This window comes from Mauremys mutica, chromosome 4 (genome assembly GCF_020497125.1).
Source record: "Mauremys mutica isolate MM-2020 ecotype Southern chromosome 4, ASM2049712v1, whole genome shotgun sequence".
Taxonomy (NCBI): Eukaryota; Metazoa; Chordata; order Testudines; family Geoemydidae; genus Mauremys; species Mauremys mutica.
Window position 1 is genome coordinate 92,572,935 of NC_059075.1, and position 16,940 is coordinate 92,589,874.

The 16,940-nt window shown below is 40.0% G+C and overlaps 1 protein-coding gene across 2 annotated transcripts in view; it reads right to left on the reverse strand.

Moving 5' to 3' along the window:
- CSTF3 (cleavage stimulation factor subunit 3) overlaps positions 1 to 16,139 on the reverse strand; it is a 79,130-nt gene extending 62,991 nt beyond the window's left edge. The window contains exon 1 of one of the 2 annotated variants that reach the window (XM_045012881.1): positions 15,801 to 16,139. In XM_045012881.1, coding sequence (XP_044868816.1) covers positions 15,801 to 15,830 — 30 coding nt within the window. In that variant the 5' untranslated portion in view covers positions 15,831 to 16,139. The remainder of the gene's footprint in view (positions 1 to 15,800) is intronic. The other variant, XM_045012882.1, reaches the window with a different exon arrangement.
- Between the last annotated feature and the right edge of the window lie 801 nt (positions 16,140 to 16,940).

Genomic DNA, 16,940 nt, shown 5'->3' on the forward strand with positions numbered 1-16,940 from the left:
ACAAGGTGCCGCAGGACTCTGTCGCTTTTTACAGATCCAGACTAACACGGCTACCTCTCTGATACTTGACAACATGTTAGTGTGCTTTAGAAATCATACCCCCTTAAGAATGCATTACCCCACCGAAGTCTCATTATTCCAAGAATATAAATCCAGTGAAATAATGGACCCCCTTAGAAGACTACATTCTCAGGCCTGGAAAGGAACAAGAACTACTGTTATGATAATTTGCATGAGATCTTAAAAACCTCAATGAAATACAAAATCCACCAAAAATGTGTTTTAATTAGAAATCCAAAAACAAAACATAATTTATATATGCAACAAGGCTGAGTTAATGCCAGTGCAGGAACCTTAGCTTTTTCATTTTCATTTTCATTATTATTTTTATTATTTTTTTTTTTTTACTGTGCATTTCATACATATACTAAGGTTCCCAGGACCACCTGATCGCTTCAAAAAGATGTATTTTAAAATGTTTCTATTCATTCAGTGGTACCAAGTTTCAAAATGCAACTTACATACTAACAATATATAATGTCTGAAATTCTTTAACTATATGAGCAAAATTTGATTTTCATTAAACTCTATGACATACTTATGGAGTACCAAAAATAAACAAAGAAAATGTCAAGGAAGACATACTGACACCAGGAAGGGGCGGGGAGGGAGGAGGGGGAGGAGAGAAGAATGGACAGTAGAGGAGAGAGAAGTCCGTGGTAGGTAGCACTACCAGCTTTACATACATATCTTTAATGTGAGTCTTCCCCAACATTAAGCCCCCTCCCCCCCCCCCCCCAAAATTCACAGCAATTCATTCTGGGACACAAACACCATGAGAGCCCAAAACAGAATCAAAACATACCTAAAACAGTTAATGTCATGAAACAATACCCATTTTAGTAGATAATTTTTAAAAATTATTTGACTACAGGTGATGGAAAACAGCAGGTGTTTTATAAATCTAATTTGTCACATCCCTACCCTTTCAAAGTTCTGACTTACAGTGCTGCGTATTTACTGGGAATCACAAAGTTTCTATGAAAGGTCACCACGTAATTAGCTTGCTTTTTGCTTTAAATTTAAAAGTTCAATTTTACAGCACTTCCAAATGGACTCCTTTTGGGAAAATAGACAAAGTTTGTTTATTTGGAATTTACAATGAAGTCACAAACTTCAAAGCTTAGTTCACAGACACCTGTTTTTTGCCTTAGTGAAGTTATGAAACAACATGATGGGAATACAATTTTGCTCCTGGCAAGTATTGTTTGCTTAGATGACAGTACTGTTAACTTAAAACAAGTAAAACTTGTTAGTCTGACTATACTATACAAGCACAAAAACAACGTGCTATTTTATGAGGAAGTCTCTTTAAACCTGTCTGTAGAGAAACAGGGCGCTTTTTAGGTTAGAGGATGGGCTGTATCACAGTTGTACATCCTAACAATGACCCAATAGACTTATGCAACTCAAATAGGATGGTGCAGGATCACTGTGAAATTTGGGGGCAAGAAGAAAAAAGACACGCTTCATTGTTCTCCTGATATTTTAACCCTATAAAAAAAATTATGTCAATTTGACCTCTCAAAATGGCAAACATTCACTCAGAGTAGCAGCTGCTACACTAGCTCCCTATTTAGCTATAAAAGGCAACAAAGGAGGCAAATTGGTCTCTACTAACTGCAAATATGTAAGACCCTGCCCATTTTACAATTTTTAAATTAAGTTATATTTTAAAGGTAAAAATTCTTCTATTCCCTATTCAGAACTGAAACTAATTCTCAGCTTTGTAACATTTCTAAATATATTTTTACTGAAGGAGTGCTCTTAAATTGAAATCTATTTCCTATCTGATACTGTGGCAGAATGGAAACTGGAAGCACTAGTGGTGCAAAAAAAATAAATCCTTCCCTCAAGCAGAGAAGACTTCCCCATTACCAGTGCATGGATTCTGCCAGAGCTCAGTTTGATGCTGTTTGATCTAAAAATTGGAAGTAAGACACCACCATCTACCCTGAGAGGCAAGCTGAGTAAGCAGTTCCCAGGAAAGGCATTCTTGGGTAAGAGCTGCCCATTTCAGTGAGTAAGGTTAGAGGCAAATTAAAGCCCATACACTAATCCTGCAAAACTGAAGTCCATTAATTGATTTGTTCCTCTTTATTATACCAGCTCCGGTGCAAGTAGAGGTCCAAATGGTCACAGATCTATTGTATTTTTATATCATTAGGTAAAGGTGATTAAAGAAACTTCAATTTAAAGATCACTAGATGCCTGAAAAGTATTTTTAGTTTAACTTCGTGTGTTTGGCAGCACTTGTGTACAGTCATTTTCTCCTGTATAGTCAATGAAGCCCCTACGTCACAATCAGTTACACATTTTACACACTTTACACACAAGTAATTCCACATAAACAATGGAATTACTGCAGTGTGAAAAGTTAACCATAAACATAACTGCTTGCAGTAAGAGCTTAAATTAATCAGTTTCTCCTTTTATTTGTGTGAAGGTGAATTAAAAAAAAAAAAAAAGGGAGGGGGGGGGGGAAATCCTGCAAAGCCAAACACACTGATAGAAACAGTTGTACCTAAAACTAATTTTAGTTTTCAGATGACTCAATTTGAAGTTCATGAGGACCCTTTCAAAAGATGATCTAACATGTTAATTCAAAATTGAGTTCACCCCAAAACAGGGGTCAAATGCTCCTCTGAGTCTGGTTCACGTGGGGCAAAACAAGACATATTTCAGGGCTAAACTTTACTTTGGCAAGTCATTTCAAGGAAAAATTCATTTATATGCATTTCTCCATTGCCATCAAGAGCACACTCAACAGTTTGACTCTCAATTCCCTGATCCAATGACATAGCAAACATCAAAGTGCGTAACAAAATCAAAACTCAAACAACTCATTCAACATTTGAGCTCAATTTGCATTTACTCAAAGCTGTTTGGCAGGCAGTTTAAAACCTCCTCCTGTTCATGTGGTTTAAATATGGTTAAACTGGTTCACATGGACAGGACATCAGTTTAAACAGTCATTCACAACAGCTGATTTGAGCTTTTTTAAAAACCACTTAAGTAACTACTGTGAATAAGGTTAGGTCTGGCTTTAAGACTAAGCTTGATAAGTTTATGGAGGGATGGTATGATGGGATAGCCTAATTTTGGCAATTAATTGATCTTTAATTATTAGCAGGTAAATATGCCCAATGGTCTGTGATGGGATGTTAGATGAGGTGGGATCTGAGTTACTACAGAGAATTCTTTCCTGGGTGCTGGCTGGTGAGTCTTGCCCACATGCTCAGGGTTTAACTAATTGTCATATTTGGGGTCAGGAAGGAATTTTCCTCCAGGGAAGATTGGCAGAGGCCCTGGAGGTTTTTCGCCTTCCTCTGCAGTGTGGGGCATGGGTCACTTGCTAGAGGATTCTCTGCACCTTGAGGTCTTCAAACCATGATTTGACGACTTCAATAACTCAGACATAGGTTAGGGGTTTGTTACAGGACTGGGTAGGTGAGATTCTGTGGCCTGCGTTGTGCAGGAGGTCAGACTAGATGATCATAATGGTCCCTTCTGACCGTAAAGTCTATGAAGTCTACACTCAAAAGTTGTCAGCCCAGCTATGTCGCTCAGGGATGTGAAAAATCCGCACACATGAGCAATGCAGTTAAGCTGACCATCTACTCCAACCTCTAACTGTACAAGTATGTTTGGAGTCCACTTTTTTTGAAAGCTTGAAGAAACTTAATTGTAAAGAAGCAAATAAGGCTTACACCTCATCCCCACTCCCACCCTCCACAGCTTTTGAGGCTATTCCACAAATCTCAGCGTTTGGACCACTTTTTCTCCTTAATTTCTTCCCAGTACGCCAAGGGCTTATTGATAAATGCAACCAAACCAGGGAATTGTTTACAAACGGTTACATGGGGACTGGAAATAACTGTCTGTATAACCAGGCCAAAAACTTCAATAATCCACGGTTTTAGCCATACTGTAACCAAGATCCCCACTTTATATATAAAGTGTTAACAAGCCCTTTGTGCCATCCTAAATATTTTCCCCTTTGGTGTTTACCTTCCAAATACCTCTACACTTCTACCTGCTCTGCCTTCTGATCACTTTTAACACTACAAAGTTAAATTTCACTTCCCATGCTACATCACTCAAGACTAGACAGCTTTCTGTAATTTAACTGTTACCACACATTTTTTAAATTGCACTTATGCAAAATAAGATTTTATTTAACACTGCATATAGAATCTGGAAATGGAAGAGACAATATAAAGAAGCAGATTAATCCCTGCTGTAGTACATTTACTAGGGCTCTGTCCACTGACTTTTGTATCCAAAATAAATCAGCTAATGTATAAACCTGACTGTATATTTGAAAGGGATCTAATTCTTTAACAAAAAATGGCAGAAAAATATCTCTGCATTTCAGTGGAGCTGAAAGGTCAGTCATGATTTCTTAATAAGCTTTTCTACGGTTCTCAATGCCATTGTATCTGAGCATCTCACATTCACCCTCAAAATGGGGAAGTAACCATGAAGCGAACAAATTACTTGCCCAGGCTCACATAGTTAGTTTGCGGCTGAGCTGGGAACAGAACCCAGATCCTCAAGTCAATCAGTGTCTTAACTCTAAGGCGATTCTTCCTCTTTGGGCTCCAATGGGGTAGGCTGTACAATACACAGCAAGAAAGTCCCTCTCCAAAGAGTTCACAAAAGCAATTAAAAGTGTGAAACAAAAGGATGAAGGGGGTAGCAGTAGGAGTGTAACAGTAGTAAGAATCACACAATAGGAATCAGTTATGTAGGCTAACTACTGTACAACTTGGTAATGTTTAAATTTAAAAAAACCTTTCCATAATATCAGATATACCCAACTGCCCATGAAGTTAGCCATCATTAGTAAGCCAACTGCTCATAGGTGTCACAGGGGGGAGGGATAGCTCAGTGGTTTGAGCATTGGCCTACTAAACCCAGGATTGTGAGTTCAATCCTTGAGGGGACCACCTAGGGATCTGTACTTGGTCTTGCTAGTGGAGGCAGGGGGCTGGACTCAATGACCTTTCAAGGTCCCTTCCAGTTCTAGGAGATAAAAATAAATTAATGGAGTTATCCTATTTATTTAGCAGAAGAAGGTCTCAAGGAGGCAAATGAATGAAGTGAAAGCAGAACAGGGTGGATAAAAATCATTTATTTAAGTTAAATAGGTTTATTTTTTAAAAAAGATAAATGTATTTGAAATTATGACAACAAAAATGAGGAAGTTAGTTAACAGAAATTAAAAGGTACAGTGCCAAAAAGTGAAAATATCTGCAAGATGCATGGAAACATTTTAAAGAAACCATAATAGTGGCTCAACTTAAATGTTGACTCCAAATTAAAAAACATAGTAAGAGAACAAAAAAAAGTGCCACCGTGGCTAAACAAAGTAAAAGAAGCATTGAGACTCAAAAAGGCATCCTTTAAAAAGTTGAAATTAAATCCTAAAGAGGAAAACAGAACGGAGCATAAACTCTGGCAAGTGAAGCGTAAAAATATAATTAGGAAGACCAAAAAAGAATTTGAAGAACAAACTAGCCAAAGACTCAAAGTAATAGCAAAAAAAATGTTAAGTACATCAGAAGCAGGAAGCCTGCTAAACAACTAGTGGGGCCACTGGATGATCGAGATGTTAAAGGAGCACTCAAGGATGATAAGGCCATCAAGGAGAAACTAAATGAATTATTTGCATCGGACTTCATGGCTGAGGATCTGAGAGAGATTCCCAAAACTGAACCACTGTTTTTAGGTGACAAATCTGAGGAACTGTCCCAGATTGAGGTGTCGATAGAGGAGATTTTGGAACACACTGATAAACTAAACAGAAATAAGTCACCAGGACCAGATGGTATTCACCCAAGAGTTCTGAAGGAACTCAGATGTGAAACTGCAGAACTACTAACTGTAGTCTGTAACCTATCATTTCAATCAGCTTCTGTACCAAATGACTGGAGAATAGCTAATGTGACACCAATTTTAAAAAGGGGCTCTAGAAGTGATTCCGACAATTACAGGCCGGTAAGCCTGACTTAAGTACAGTACATACCCATTTACACACAGATGTCGGGAGTCAAGCCATCATGACCACGTGTTAACAGACCACGGGTTAAGAGGGCCATGCTGAAAAAAGTGTCTATGATTCACTTAGAAAAAAACGCTGTTATTTTCTGCTCTTTCATACTCGCATTTTTCCACCCTTTTTTATGAAGTCTGTCATTCACTGCAGATTAATGATTTTGATATTTTCTGCATTTTTGCTCCTCCATAAAACTTACAACAGTTTCTACAGCACTAGGGGCTTCTGCGAGTGAAATTTTGACTTTTTCAACGACATTCTCATCGTCCTCATCATTGTCATTTAGGCCTGCGTTATTAGAATTCTCACCATCACTTTGCTGGTCTGACGTAGCCTCGCAGCCCGTTAATATTTCTTCCTCAGACAGAAATTCTGAAGTCGGGCAGTCTTCATTCATCTCAAGCCACTTGGTAAGGATTTCCAGCAACGTATCCAAACTAAAATCTTTTATCATTTGAAAGAGAAGTTTACCTTTATCCTCTTGTCTCCGTGCTTGTTTGTAGGACGTCTTTTTCCAAAAATCCTTCAAAGTCTGGCTCTGAATCAGTGCCATTGCTGAGTTTTCCGAGTCTGAGCCATCTTTGACAGAACAGGCATCACCAAGAGACTTCATCCAGCAGTTTTCAATGGACTTTTGTTTTACTCCATCCCAAGCTTTTTTAACTAAATAAATAATTTCCTTCGTGTTTAACTGTCTCAGGAATTCGGAAATGCCTGAAGATGTGCATGACATGATCACTGAAGTCAGCTCCTGTCAATAACTGTTTTTAAAATTCTGAATAATGCCCTGGTCTAAAAGGTTGAATTTTTGATGTTGTGTTGAATGGTAGGTACAGCACTCGAATTTTTCCATTGCTCGATACCAGTGATTCAGCTGGAGGATGGGCTGGACAATTGTCAAGTAGTAAAAGTGCTTTGGCTTTGAGTTTCTTCGATCGCAGATGCTTACGAACAGATGGAACAAAGCTGTTGTGGAACCAGTCATCGAAAATGTGTCTTGTCATCCAAGCATTTTTGCTGTTAGCGTATATTACTGGCAGTTTGGCTCTACTGAGGTAATTAAAGCAAGCGGCCAACGAGAAGAGGGGTAAGCGTATGGCTGCCTGTCTTATTACTTCAAACAAGAAGAGTCACACAATCTTTTCTCTTTTTAAATCCAGCTGTTTTCTGTGTCTTGTAATTAAAAAGGCTAAAAACTGATCAGATAGCAGTTTCATCATAATTATAAAGTTGTTCTTCGTGGTAGTCTTCATTTTGTAAAATAGATTTTAACTCAGAGAGAAACGCATTCACAGCCGATTCATCCATCAGCTTTCTCCAGAAATTGATACCTGCGCTATGCCATGACCCTTTTTTAAACGACTTATAAAACCCTAGCTGGCTTGGAATGATTCATCCCCCGTTTAATTTCTAAATTTCGTCGCTTGGGCTTGAAGAATTGGCCCACTTAGCAGCATTCCTTTCAGTCTTTCCTGAGCAAACCACGTGCACATGGCTTTGTCTATTGTGTGTTTTGCTGAATAGCGCACACATTTTCACTTAAGCCCCACAGCAGAATCGATATTTTGTGCAAAGACATTCAGTTTAGATTCGTTTTTTAACCATCCTCGTAAAGTAGATTTGGCACTCCCAATATCTTTTGAAAATTTGGCCTGGGTTTCTCCACTATTTACTCGATCTATTGCAGCTAGCTTTTCTTCTACAGTGTAGGAACGCTGATGCTTGCCCTCTGCCATTATATTAGGCCTACAGTTAAAATTTTCTAAAGTAGTATATATATTACTATATAACTACAGTACTACTGTATATATTATATATCTCTAGCGTGACAATGACTAAGTGTGCGTGATACATCTTTATCAATATCAGTAAAGACGTACAACACATTTCTGCTCCGCACTTCCTGTCGATTTCTGTCAGTGAGTTAGTGAGCAGATCTGTAGCACTACATAGCAAGTTCCTGTACCGCATGTTAACGAGTCTCGCATGTTAAATAGGTAGCACTGAGAGGCATGGTGCTACCGTGTGTTAAGCGGATTCATGTGTAAACAGGTCGCACGTAAAAAGGGTCTGTACTGTACCAGGCAAACTGGTTGAAACTATAATAAAGAACAAAATTGTCAGACACATAGAAGAACATAATTTGTTGGGGAAAAGTCAACATGTTTTTTGTAAAGGGAACTCATGCCTCACCAATCTACTAGAATTCTTGGGGGGCGGGGGGGAGATCAGCAAGCATGTGGACAAGGGGGATGCAGTGGATATAATGTATTTAGATTTTCAGAAACCCTTTGACAAGGTCCCTCACCAAAGGCTCTTAAGCAAAGTAAGCTGTCATGGGATAAGAGGGAAGGTCCTCTCATGGACTGATAACTGGTTAAAAGATAGGAAACAATAGGTAGGAATAAATGGTCAGTTTTCAGAATGGAGAGAGGTAAATAGTGGTGTCCCCCAGGAGTTGTACCGGGACCAGTCCTATTCAATATATTCATAACTGGAAAAAGGAGTAAAACAGCGAGGTGGCAAAATTTGCAGATGATACAAAACTTCTCAAAATAGTTAAGTCCCAAGCAGACTGCGAAGAACTATAAAAGGATCTCACAAAACTGGACTGGGCAACAAAATGGCAGATGAAATTCAATGTTGATAAACGTAAAGTGATACACATTGAAAACCATAAACTCAACTATACATATAAAATGATGGTGTCTAAATTAGCTATTACCATTCAAGAGGTTTTGGAGTAATTGTGGATGTTTTCTGAAAACATCTACTCAATGTGCAGCAGCAGTCAAAAAAGTGAACAGAATGTTGTGAATCATTAAGAAAGGGATACATAATAAGACAAAATATATATTGTCTATATAAACCCCTTGTATGCCCATATCTTGAATACTGCGTGCAGATGTGGTCAACGCATCTCAAAAAAGATATACTAGAATTGGAAATTATTAGGGGTATAGAACACCTTCCATATGAGGAGAGATTAATAAGATTGGGACTTTTCATCTTTGGAAAGAGGCAACTAAGGAGGGATCTGATAGAGGTCTATAAAATCATGACTGGTGTGGAGAAAGTAAATGAGGAAGTATTTACTCCTTTTCATAACACAAACTAGCAGTCACCAAATGAAATGAACAGGCAGCACATTTAAAACAAACTAAAGGAAGTATTTTTTCCACACAACACAGAGTTAACCTGCGGAACTCCTTGCCAGAGGATGTTGTGAACGCCAACACTATAACTGCGTTAAAAAAAAAAGAACTAGATAAGTTTATGGAGGCTAGGTCCATCAATGGCTATTAGCCGGGATGGGCAGGGATAATGTCTCTAGCCTCTGTTTGCCAGAAGCTGGGAATGGGCGACAAGGGATGGATCACTTGTTGATTACCTCTTCTGTTCATTCCCTCTGGGGCATTGGCCACTGTCAGAAGACAGGATACTGAGCTAGAAGGACCTTTGGTCTGACACAGTATGGCTGTTCTTATGTTCTATCCCAAGGCCTAAACTTACAATAACCTACTAAAATCATTGAAATTGAATAAATATTCAACCCATACATATTTGCTGCCAAAGTTTTAAGTCAAGTCAGACCACTGAACCAGAGGAAGTGCGTGGCTAAGCACCTGGAACCAGATTTTGTTGAAGTGCTAAATCAGTTTTTGACAGCAGTTGCCTCTTATGATGATGAAGGGGGCATATTTTCTTCATTTCAGTTTATTCATCTAGTTCAGTTAAAAATAAAGAAACAGATTGGGAGTTAAAAACAGAAAAACTTGTTTTCCTCTTCAGATCTATGACTAAAGAGGACGTGATCTACTACTTCTGAAATCTTGGAAACCAGAAACAATCAATTCATTTCACTAACTACGAATGATACTTTCTGTTTAAGTAATCAGTTAGTTTTAAATGCAACACATTTTGATACATTTTCTTCTTATGCATCTATAGCACTTTTAAGGATGTTTTATTTAACTAAAAAATTTTAAAATGCTTTTTTTGTGCATTTTTAAATTGAATTCCAATTTCCAACCAAACAGTCTGAAACACCACAGGCAAAATAAAAAAATAAAAATCAATGTGTTAGTCACCATTTTCTAAAAACAAAAAAAGAAAAATTAAGCAACAGAATAAATATATTTATGCTACATAACTGCTTAAATGTGTACAGACACAGTATATGCTAACCCGAGGGATAAAGCACCAAGTATATGTAAAGGCCATAGTTTGTTGCAAAACATGTTTTGATGGTTACCAACCAATGAGAATCAACCTCTCTTTAGGAAAAGAACTGAAAAGTACAAATACAAAACAAGACTAAAATCAAGTATTTAAATCAATGTTTCCAGCTTGGTGATTTAAATCATTATCAAAATAATCCACCCTTGGGTAGTGGCTTTACAGATTAGATTAGCAATTAGATTAGCATTGCTTATGTAAAGGCAGTGTGGAAGGAAGAGATATTTGTGGGAAAAATGGACAAATGGATGTTCCGAGGCTAGCACTATCGATAAAGCAGATAAGAGGCAGGGATAGAAGCAAAAGATGACAAGCACAGAAAGGCAGATATGCTGTGGTTTGAAGGTCACAAAAAGTGAGGGGGAAAAATGGGGAGTTAATGCAAAGATTAAGGAGAGAACAATGCAGGTAAATGATCAGGTTTTCAGGCAAATATGACCTTGGATACACTGTATTTCGTATGAAATGGAGGAAAATAATATGTCACGCAGATTAGAGTTGCAGTAATCAAAACAGGAGACATTGAGTACCTGGATGAGAGTTTCTGATGTCTGGATAAAGAGGAAGGTTCAGATCTGAGGGATGTGGAGAAAAAAGCAACAGGATTTAGACAGAGGCTGGATGTGTGGGGCAAAGTGTAGGAAGAATTCAGAGATGACCTCAAGCTGAGTAGCCTGAGTGACCCAGAGGTTAACAAAAGAATGGACAGATTAGGATGAGCTTTGTGGGGAAAAAGTAAGGAGCTCTCTGGTAGACAATGCTGTATTCAGTCCTTGAACCCATTACAGACCCTCCCAGCTGTATATGGACTTGGGTGGATAGATGGGGATTCCAGTTGTGTAGCCAGCTGTACCATCTCCTGCGCAGCCATCTGTATAGGGGAACAAGTAGAGGCAGACCTGCATGCACTCCAGAAATCCCTAGCTGGTAGTTGGCCTTCAGAGGCATCTAAAGCTAGGGCATAGCTTAAAGCAGTACTTAAACTGCTCTAAACTATCTTGAAGTGGCATCCTGGAGGGAGGCAAGCTGGCACCTAGATAGCCCCGTAATCAGAGAGTTGTCACACCACCTTTGTTGCGCTCAGTGGTGACTGGGTGCAGCAGAGGATATTGAGTCCACTAAGTTTAAGTTATCAGTGAGACATCCAGGACAAAGAAAGGAGGGAGCATCCTGAAAACAGCCACGGTAGAAATAAAAGACACGGGAAAACAAGGCAAGGACAGTATCGCTGAAGCCAAGCGAGTTCAAAAAGGACGTGTAACTGTATCAGCAGAACCAAAGAGGTCAAGGAGAATGTGAATGAAATAAAGAGACCTTGAGATCTGGCCAGAAAGAGGTTGTGAAATATCTTGGTAAAAGTAGTTTCAGTGTAATGGAGGAGGGGAGTGAGTTGGAGGATTTATTTAATCATGTTATTCTCTGTGGTTTCATTTTTACCTTGAAAACCTTTTAATATTAAAGTGTATTCTGTTATCATTGAAATGGGAATCTCAGACATTTTACATTGATCTAGGGAACAAAACTGAATCCAATTACACTTGCATCCTGGTAAAATTCTTTACCAACTGCCCAGTGACATATTTTTTAGAAACTCAAAATACTAGTACCCAGATAGTATACGATCCTTAACAGGCATTTCTAAATTTCATTCTGTTACAGATACTTTAGGTGTAGTTAAAATGTTCAAAAGCACTAAAGAGATCTGGACGTCTCAGTCACTTAGATTACTGGAAATTTTACCCAGTACGTTGAAGCAGCTGTGTCCTGATCCTCAGATTAGACCCACATGGTCAAAACCCTGTGTCTGCACTGAGCCCCACTGAAGTAAACTGGGTGGGAGTTCACCAGCATGGATACAGTTAAAGGATCATGGGATCAGTAAGAAACTGAGTTAGTGCAGGGAGGAAAATATTAGCAACCTTCAATATAAACCACACAAGCTTCAAAACGTTATGTGAAATTACATGCTTTAGACAGACTATAAAGAACTCTCAAACTGCATATGCTTAAGGGCCTGATCTCTGAGGTTCTCAACACCCTCAACTCTCATTGGAAAACAGCATAGCCTTGTATACACTAGGTAATTAAAGTAGTAATTAAATGGTAATACCAGTGATAACTGGTGGGAGATCTACTACTGACAACAGTACAGTGGGATCTAGCACTTTTACCATCACACAGATTAATCTTACTAACAGCAGCTGTACCAATGGAAAGTAGCTTATGGACATTTTTCCCTACATTTCCGTACTGCAGACAGTATTGGAGTTCAGGATGCCTTTCGGGACTTGGCCCTAAGGTGCTAAACTGAAATATTTTTCCCTTTATACAAAATTTACTCACATGTAAACATTATTAAAATTGATAACCTCACCACCACCTTCCACTCTCATGCTGCACATCCATGAACAAGGAGTCCTGAAAGTCCTTTGACTATGGAAATCCTCAAACGCATGGCTACACAAGAATTATAATACCAGGAAGCAAACTTTTCGAATGGTTTTACGCTTACTGTGGACAGAACATAATTTATTTTTAATTTTTCATAAATGACTTTCTAATAGTTTTTGCAGTGATGTAAGAGGAATACAGTAATTCTGTCTTGTTGAAATTTCCAAGAAACTATACTAAAAGTTATTTCCAAGAGGTAACACTTCATTAAACAACTTTAAATTGGCCAAAGGATTATCAGTACAATTCCATTCAATTTTTAAAGAGGAACACTAAGATTTTCCTATGTAATGTTGCATATTTTAAAATATTTAGAGCATAAGAACGGCCATATTGGGTCAGACCAAAAATCCATCTAGCCCAGTAACCTGTCTTCCTACAGTGGCCAATCCCAGGTTATTCAGAGGGAATAAACAGAACAGGTAATCATCAAGTGATCCATCCCCCGTTGCCCATTCCGAGCTTCTGGCAAACAGAGGCTAGGGACACCATCCTAGCCCATTCTGGCTAATAGCAACTGATGGACCTAGTCTCCATAAACTTATCTAGTTCCTTTTTTTGTTTTTTCTTTCTTTTTTTAAAATAAAAACGCTGTTATAGTCTTGGCCTTTACAACATCCTCTGGCAAAAAGTTCCACAGGTTGGGTATGCGTTGTGTGAAGAAATACTTCCTTTTGTTTGTTTTAAACCTGCTGCGTATTAATTTCATTTGGTGATCCCTAGTTAGTGTGTTAAGGACGCATTATTTACTCCTCATATTTACTTACTCCACACCAGTCATGATTTTATAGACCTCTATTATATCCCCCCTTAGTTGTCTCTTTTCCAAGCTGAAAAGTTCAAATCTTCTTAATCTTGCCTCATACAATGTTCCATACCTCAAACCATTTTTCCCCTTTTCCAATTCTAATATATCTTTTTTGAGATGGGGTGATCACATCTTCACGCAGTATTCAAGATGTGGGCTATCATGGATTTAGATAGAGGCAATATGATATTTTCTGTCTTATTATCTACTCTTTTCTTAATATCAGAGGGGTAGCCATGTTAGTCTGGATCTGTAAAGGCGGCAAAGAGTTCTGTGGCACCTTACAGACTAACAAATGTATTGGAACATGAGCTTTCGTGGGTGAATACCCACTTCGTCAGACGCATGTAGTGGCATGCATCCGACGAAGTGGGTATTCACCCACGAAAACTCATGCTCCAATTCGTTTGTTAGTCTATATGGTGCCAAAGAACTCTTTGCTCCTTTCTTAATGATTCCCAACATTGTTAGCTTTTTTGATTACCACAATTTTACATCAAATTAGATAAGTATGGGAGCATCAGAATTCCTGTTGCTGTGAACTTTACAAGGAAGATGGCTGCCAAGAAGTAAACAGAGTAACTGTGATTAAGAAACATTCCATATTGGTTTGAATGGGAAAAGCACTGAATTTTGAATATTTATTAGCTCAATTTTGCTATATATTTTTGTGAAGTCTATTTTCATTTAGCTTGTTTTAATTTCTTTTACTTTACAGGCAGACAAGATTTGAAAGCTTTATGTTAAAATAAATAATGAGATTCCCATTTCCCCCCCAAGAACCGGTGTTCCTTTGAAGTGTTTCCCTAGAACCTAGACACTCACTTCCCCCACTACTAAAGCCTGGGGCGAGAAGTGGGGGTGATAGTGCTTACAGGGAAACTTCTCTTAACTCACACCTCCATTAAAAAATAAGTTCACTAAGAAGGGAAGAGCAGAACCATCAACTTGTATAAGCACTGTATATATGTGGTCTCCATCTCCTCTGAGCTTGTTTCCATCACTCCTCCCTGCTTCAGAAGCTTTGGGTTTTCCCACAAAGTGAGAATGGACTTAAAATATAGCTCTGAGTGGCAGAGCAGGCTCTTCAATACCCAAAAGTAGAAAGAAAGAAAGAAAGAAAGAAAGAAAGAAAGAAAGAAAGAAAGCTGGTAAATAGAGGAAGCATTTCATAGTAACACCAGTTCTAAGGGGGATGATGTACAACACCAGATTGTATCTGCCTATAAAATAAACAAAAACAAGTTAATGAAAGGTTATTTTCCCACAACAGCATATTAAACACCCAATGAAGTTGATGTAAAAGTAATTAAAATGAGGTATTTGCCGCACAAAAAGTAACAGGGAAGAGATTCCCTCCATTACAAATCTGTTCAGGGGAAAAACAACCACCTCTGTTGAACAAGTACGTTTTAATATTTTAATTGTTAAATGTGTTGATTAAAACATTTTAAAGTACATTACTCTAGTAATTTTTCTAAATTTCAGAAGAGTTTGTTTAAAGGGACACAATCTCTTAGTATAAGCTCAAAGCTTAAATTTATTTTACAAAGGCGAATAAAATATTTGTATATAAACAGCTTAATTGGGTTTCAACTATCCTCTGGAGTCTGAAACCGAGATAGTACTAGTAGTGAATGGTATCCAGAAACTGAAACCGATTACACTTCCTATTGTCCAAGTTGACTCGAAAGAAAACGTGCTTGCCAACATGGACAGGGAAAGCGAATTTTTAAAAATGCCTTCGGTTTAACTAGTCTAAAAGGCCAGCACCCACCGTGGGGCATGCAAGGCGTTTCCCAACTAACTGTATCTGGTTAAATATGGAAGTCTGAGGTTTCGTACAATGTGTGTTGGGGGGAGGCGAGAACGGGCCCATTTTTTGATTGTGCCACCGTCCTACGGTAAGGCTCTGCAGTTGGTCGAGGGAGCCCTAAGTCTAAAGGGGAAAAAAAAAAGGCCTGTGCTCCGCGCCTCCCACCCACCTCCCCGCTGCTCCCGTGCACACGCCCAGCGGAGCCCTGCGGCTCGACCACCCCCCGCCACAGAGGAGGCTCAGCCAAGCCGCTCATCCAAGGCCTACGCGGGCCCGGGAACTCGCTTCGCCGCCGCCGCCCCCGTACCGCGCTGCCCACCCCAGGCCGCTGCCCCTAGGGGACCGGCCTCGGAGCTCCCGCTCACCTGGTCGCCAGCGGCTCCCTCTGCGGACATGGCGGGTTAAAACAGGGCCGAGCAGCGGCCCCCTGAGACAGATTAAAACTCTTTAAAAAGCGGCCAGCGCTGCGGCGGCTCCCCGGGTCCCGCCAGCCACACGGCCGCCGCCGCCGCCGCCGATTCCAGCAACCCAGGGTCCAGGGAACAAAATGGCCGCCCGGCCGCCCCCGATCGGCTTTCACGAGGGGCGGGGGCGGGAGGAGCGGCACCGCGCGGGGGCTGCTGGGAGCCCGAGGGAGCAGAGTGTACGCGGGAGGACTGCAGAGAGCGACGAAACTGTAGGGGCGTCGCGCTGGGCGGAGACTAGCGGAAAAGGAGGAGACGGAGAGAACAGCATGTCACGCGCACCCTCTGACGTCAGCACGCCGCAGCGAGGCGGAAGTGATTGATGTGTGTACGGTAGGTGGGATTGGTCTATGGAACGGAGCGAAAGGAGGCTGCCTTGGGCGGGCCGAAGGGAGCAGCTGGGACTCTCCCGACCTGGTAGTGGTGCCCCTGTGCATTGTGATGTCAGCCTCAGCTTCCCCGCGCTAAGTGCTCGTGAAGAGCAGCCCCTTCAGAGCGCGTTGTGCCAAACTAATGGCGTGACTGTGATGCAGGTCAGAGGAACCAGGGCCACACCTACAAGAAGTGGCTCCAGCCCCCTAGCCAGAGGGAGATGGGCGACAGCCTCTTTGGGGCCCTGCTGCCCTCTGATTGTTTCACTCTAGCTGGAGAGCCAACAGCGCCCCTGGCTGAGGACCTCTGACAAGTGGTAGAATCACCATCAGTCACAGTGATTTCCCTACACCCCCCCTTGATTTTTCCCAACACCCTCCTGCCCAGTTTTGTGAGCTAGTTACATACCAATTTAGTGACTGTTTGGAAATCTGAATTTAAACTGAAACATTAATACACACTTTAAAAGCTTATACAGTGTATGATAAAATATGTGTATCTGAAAAAGTATAATAGATTTGAAAAGTATGAACATAGACTAGCTTCCTTATGCAGCTGTTTTTTATGATGTCAGTGCATTCATTTCGGTGATGTTGGCCAACCTAATAATTTCAAATGATAATTTGTAAGCAAAGTCTAAATGAGTTCTCCCTGACAGCTAGTGATGAG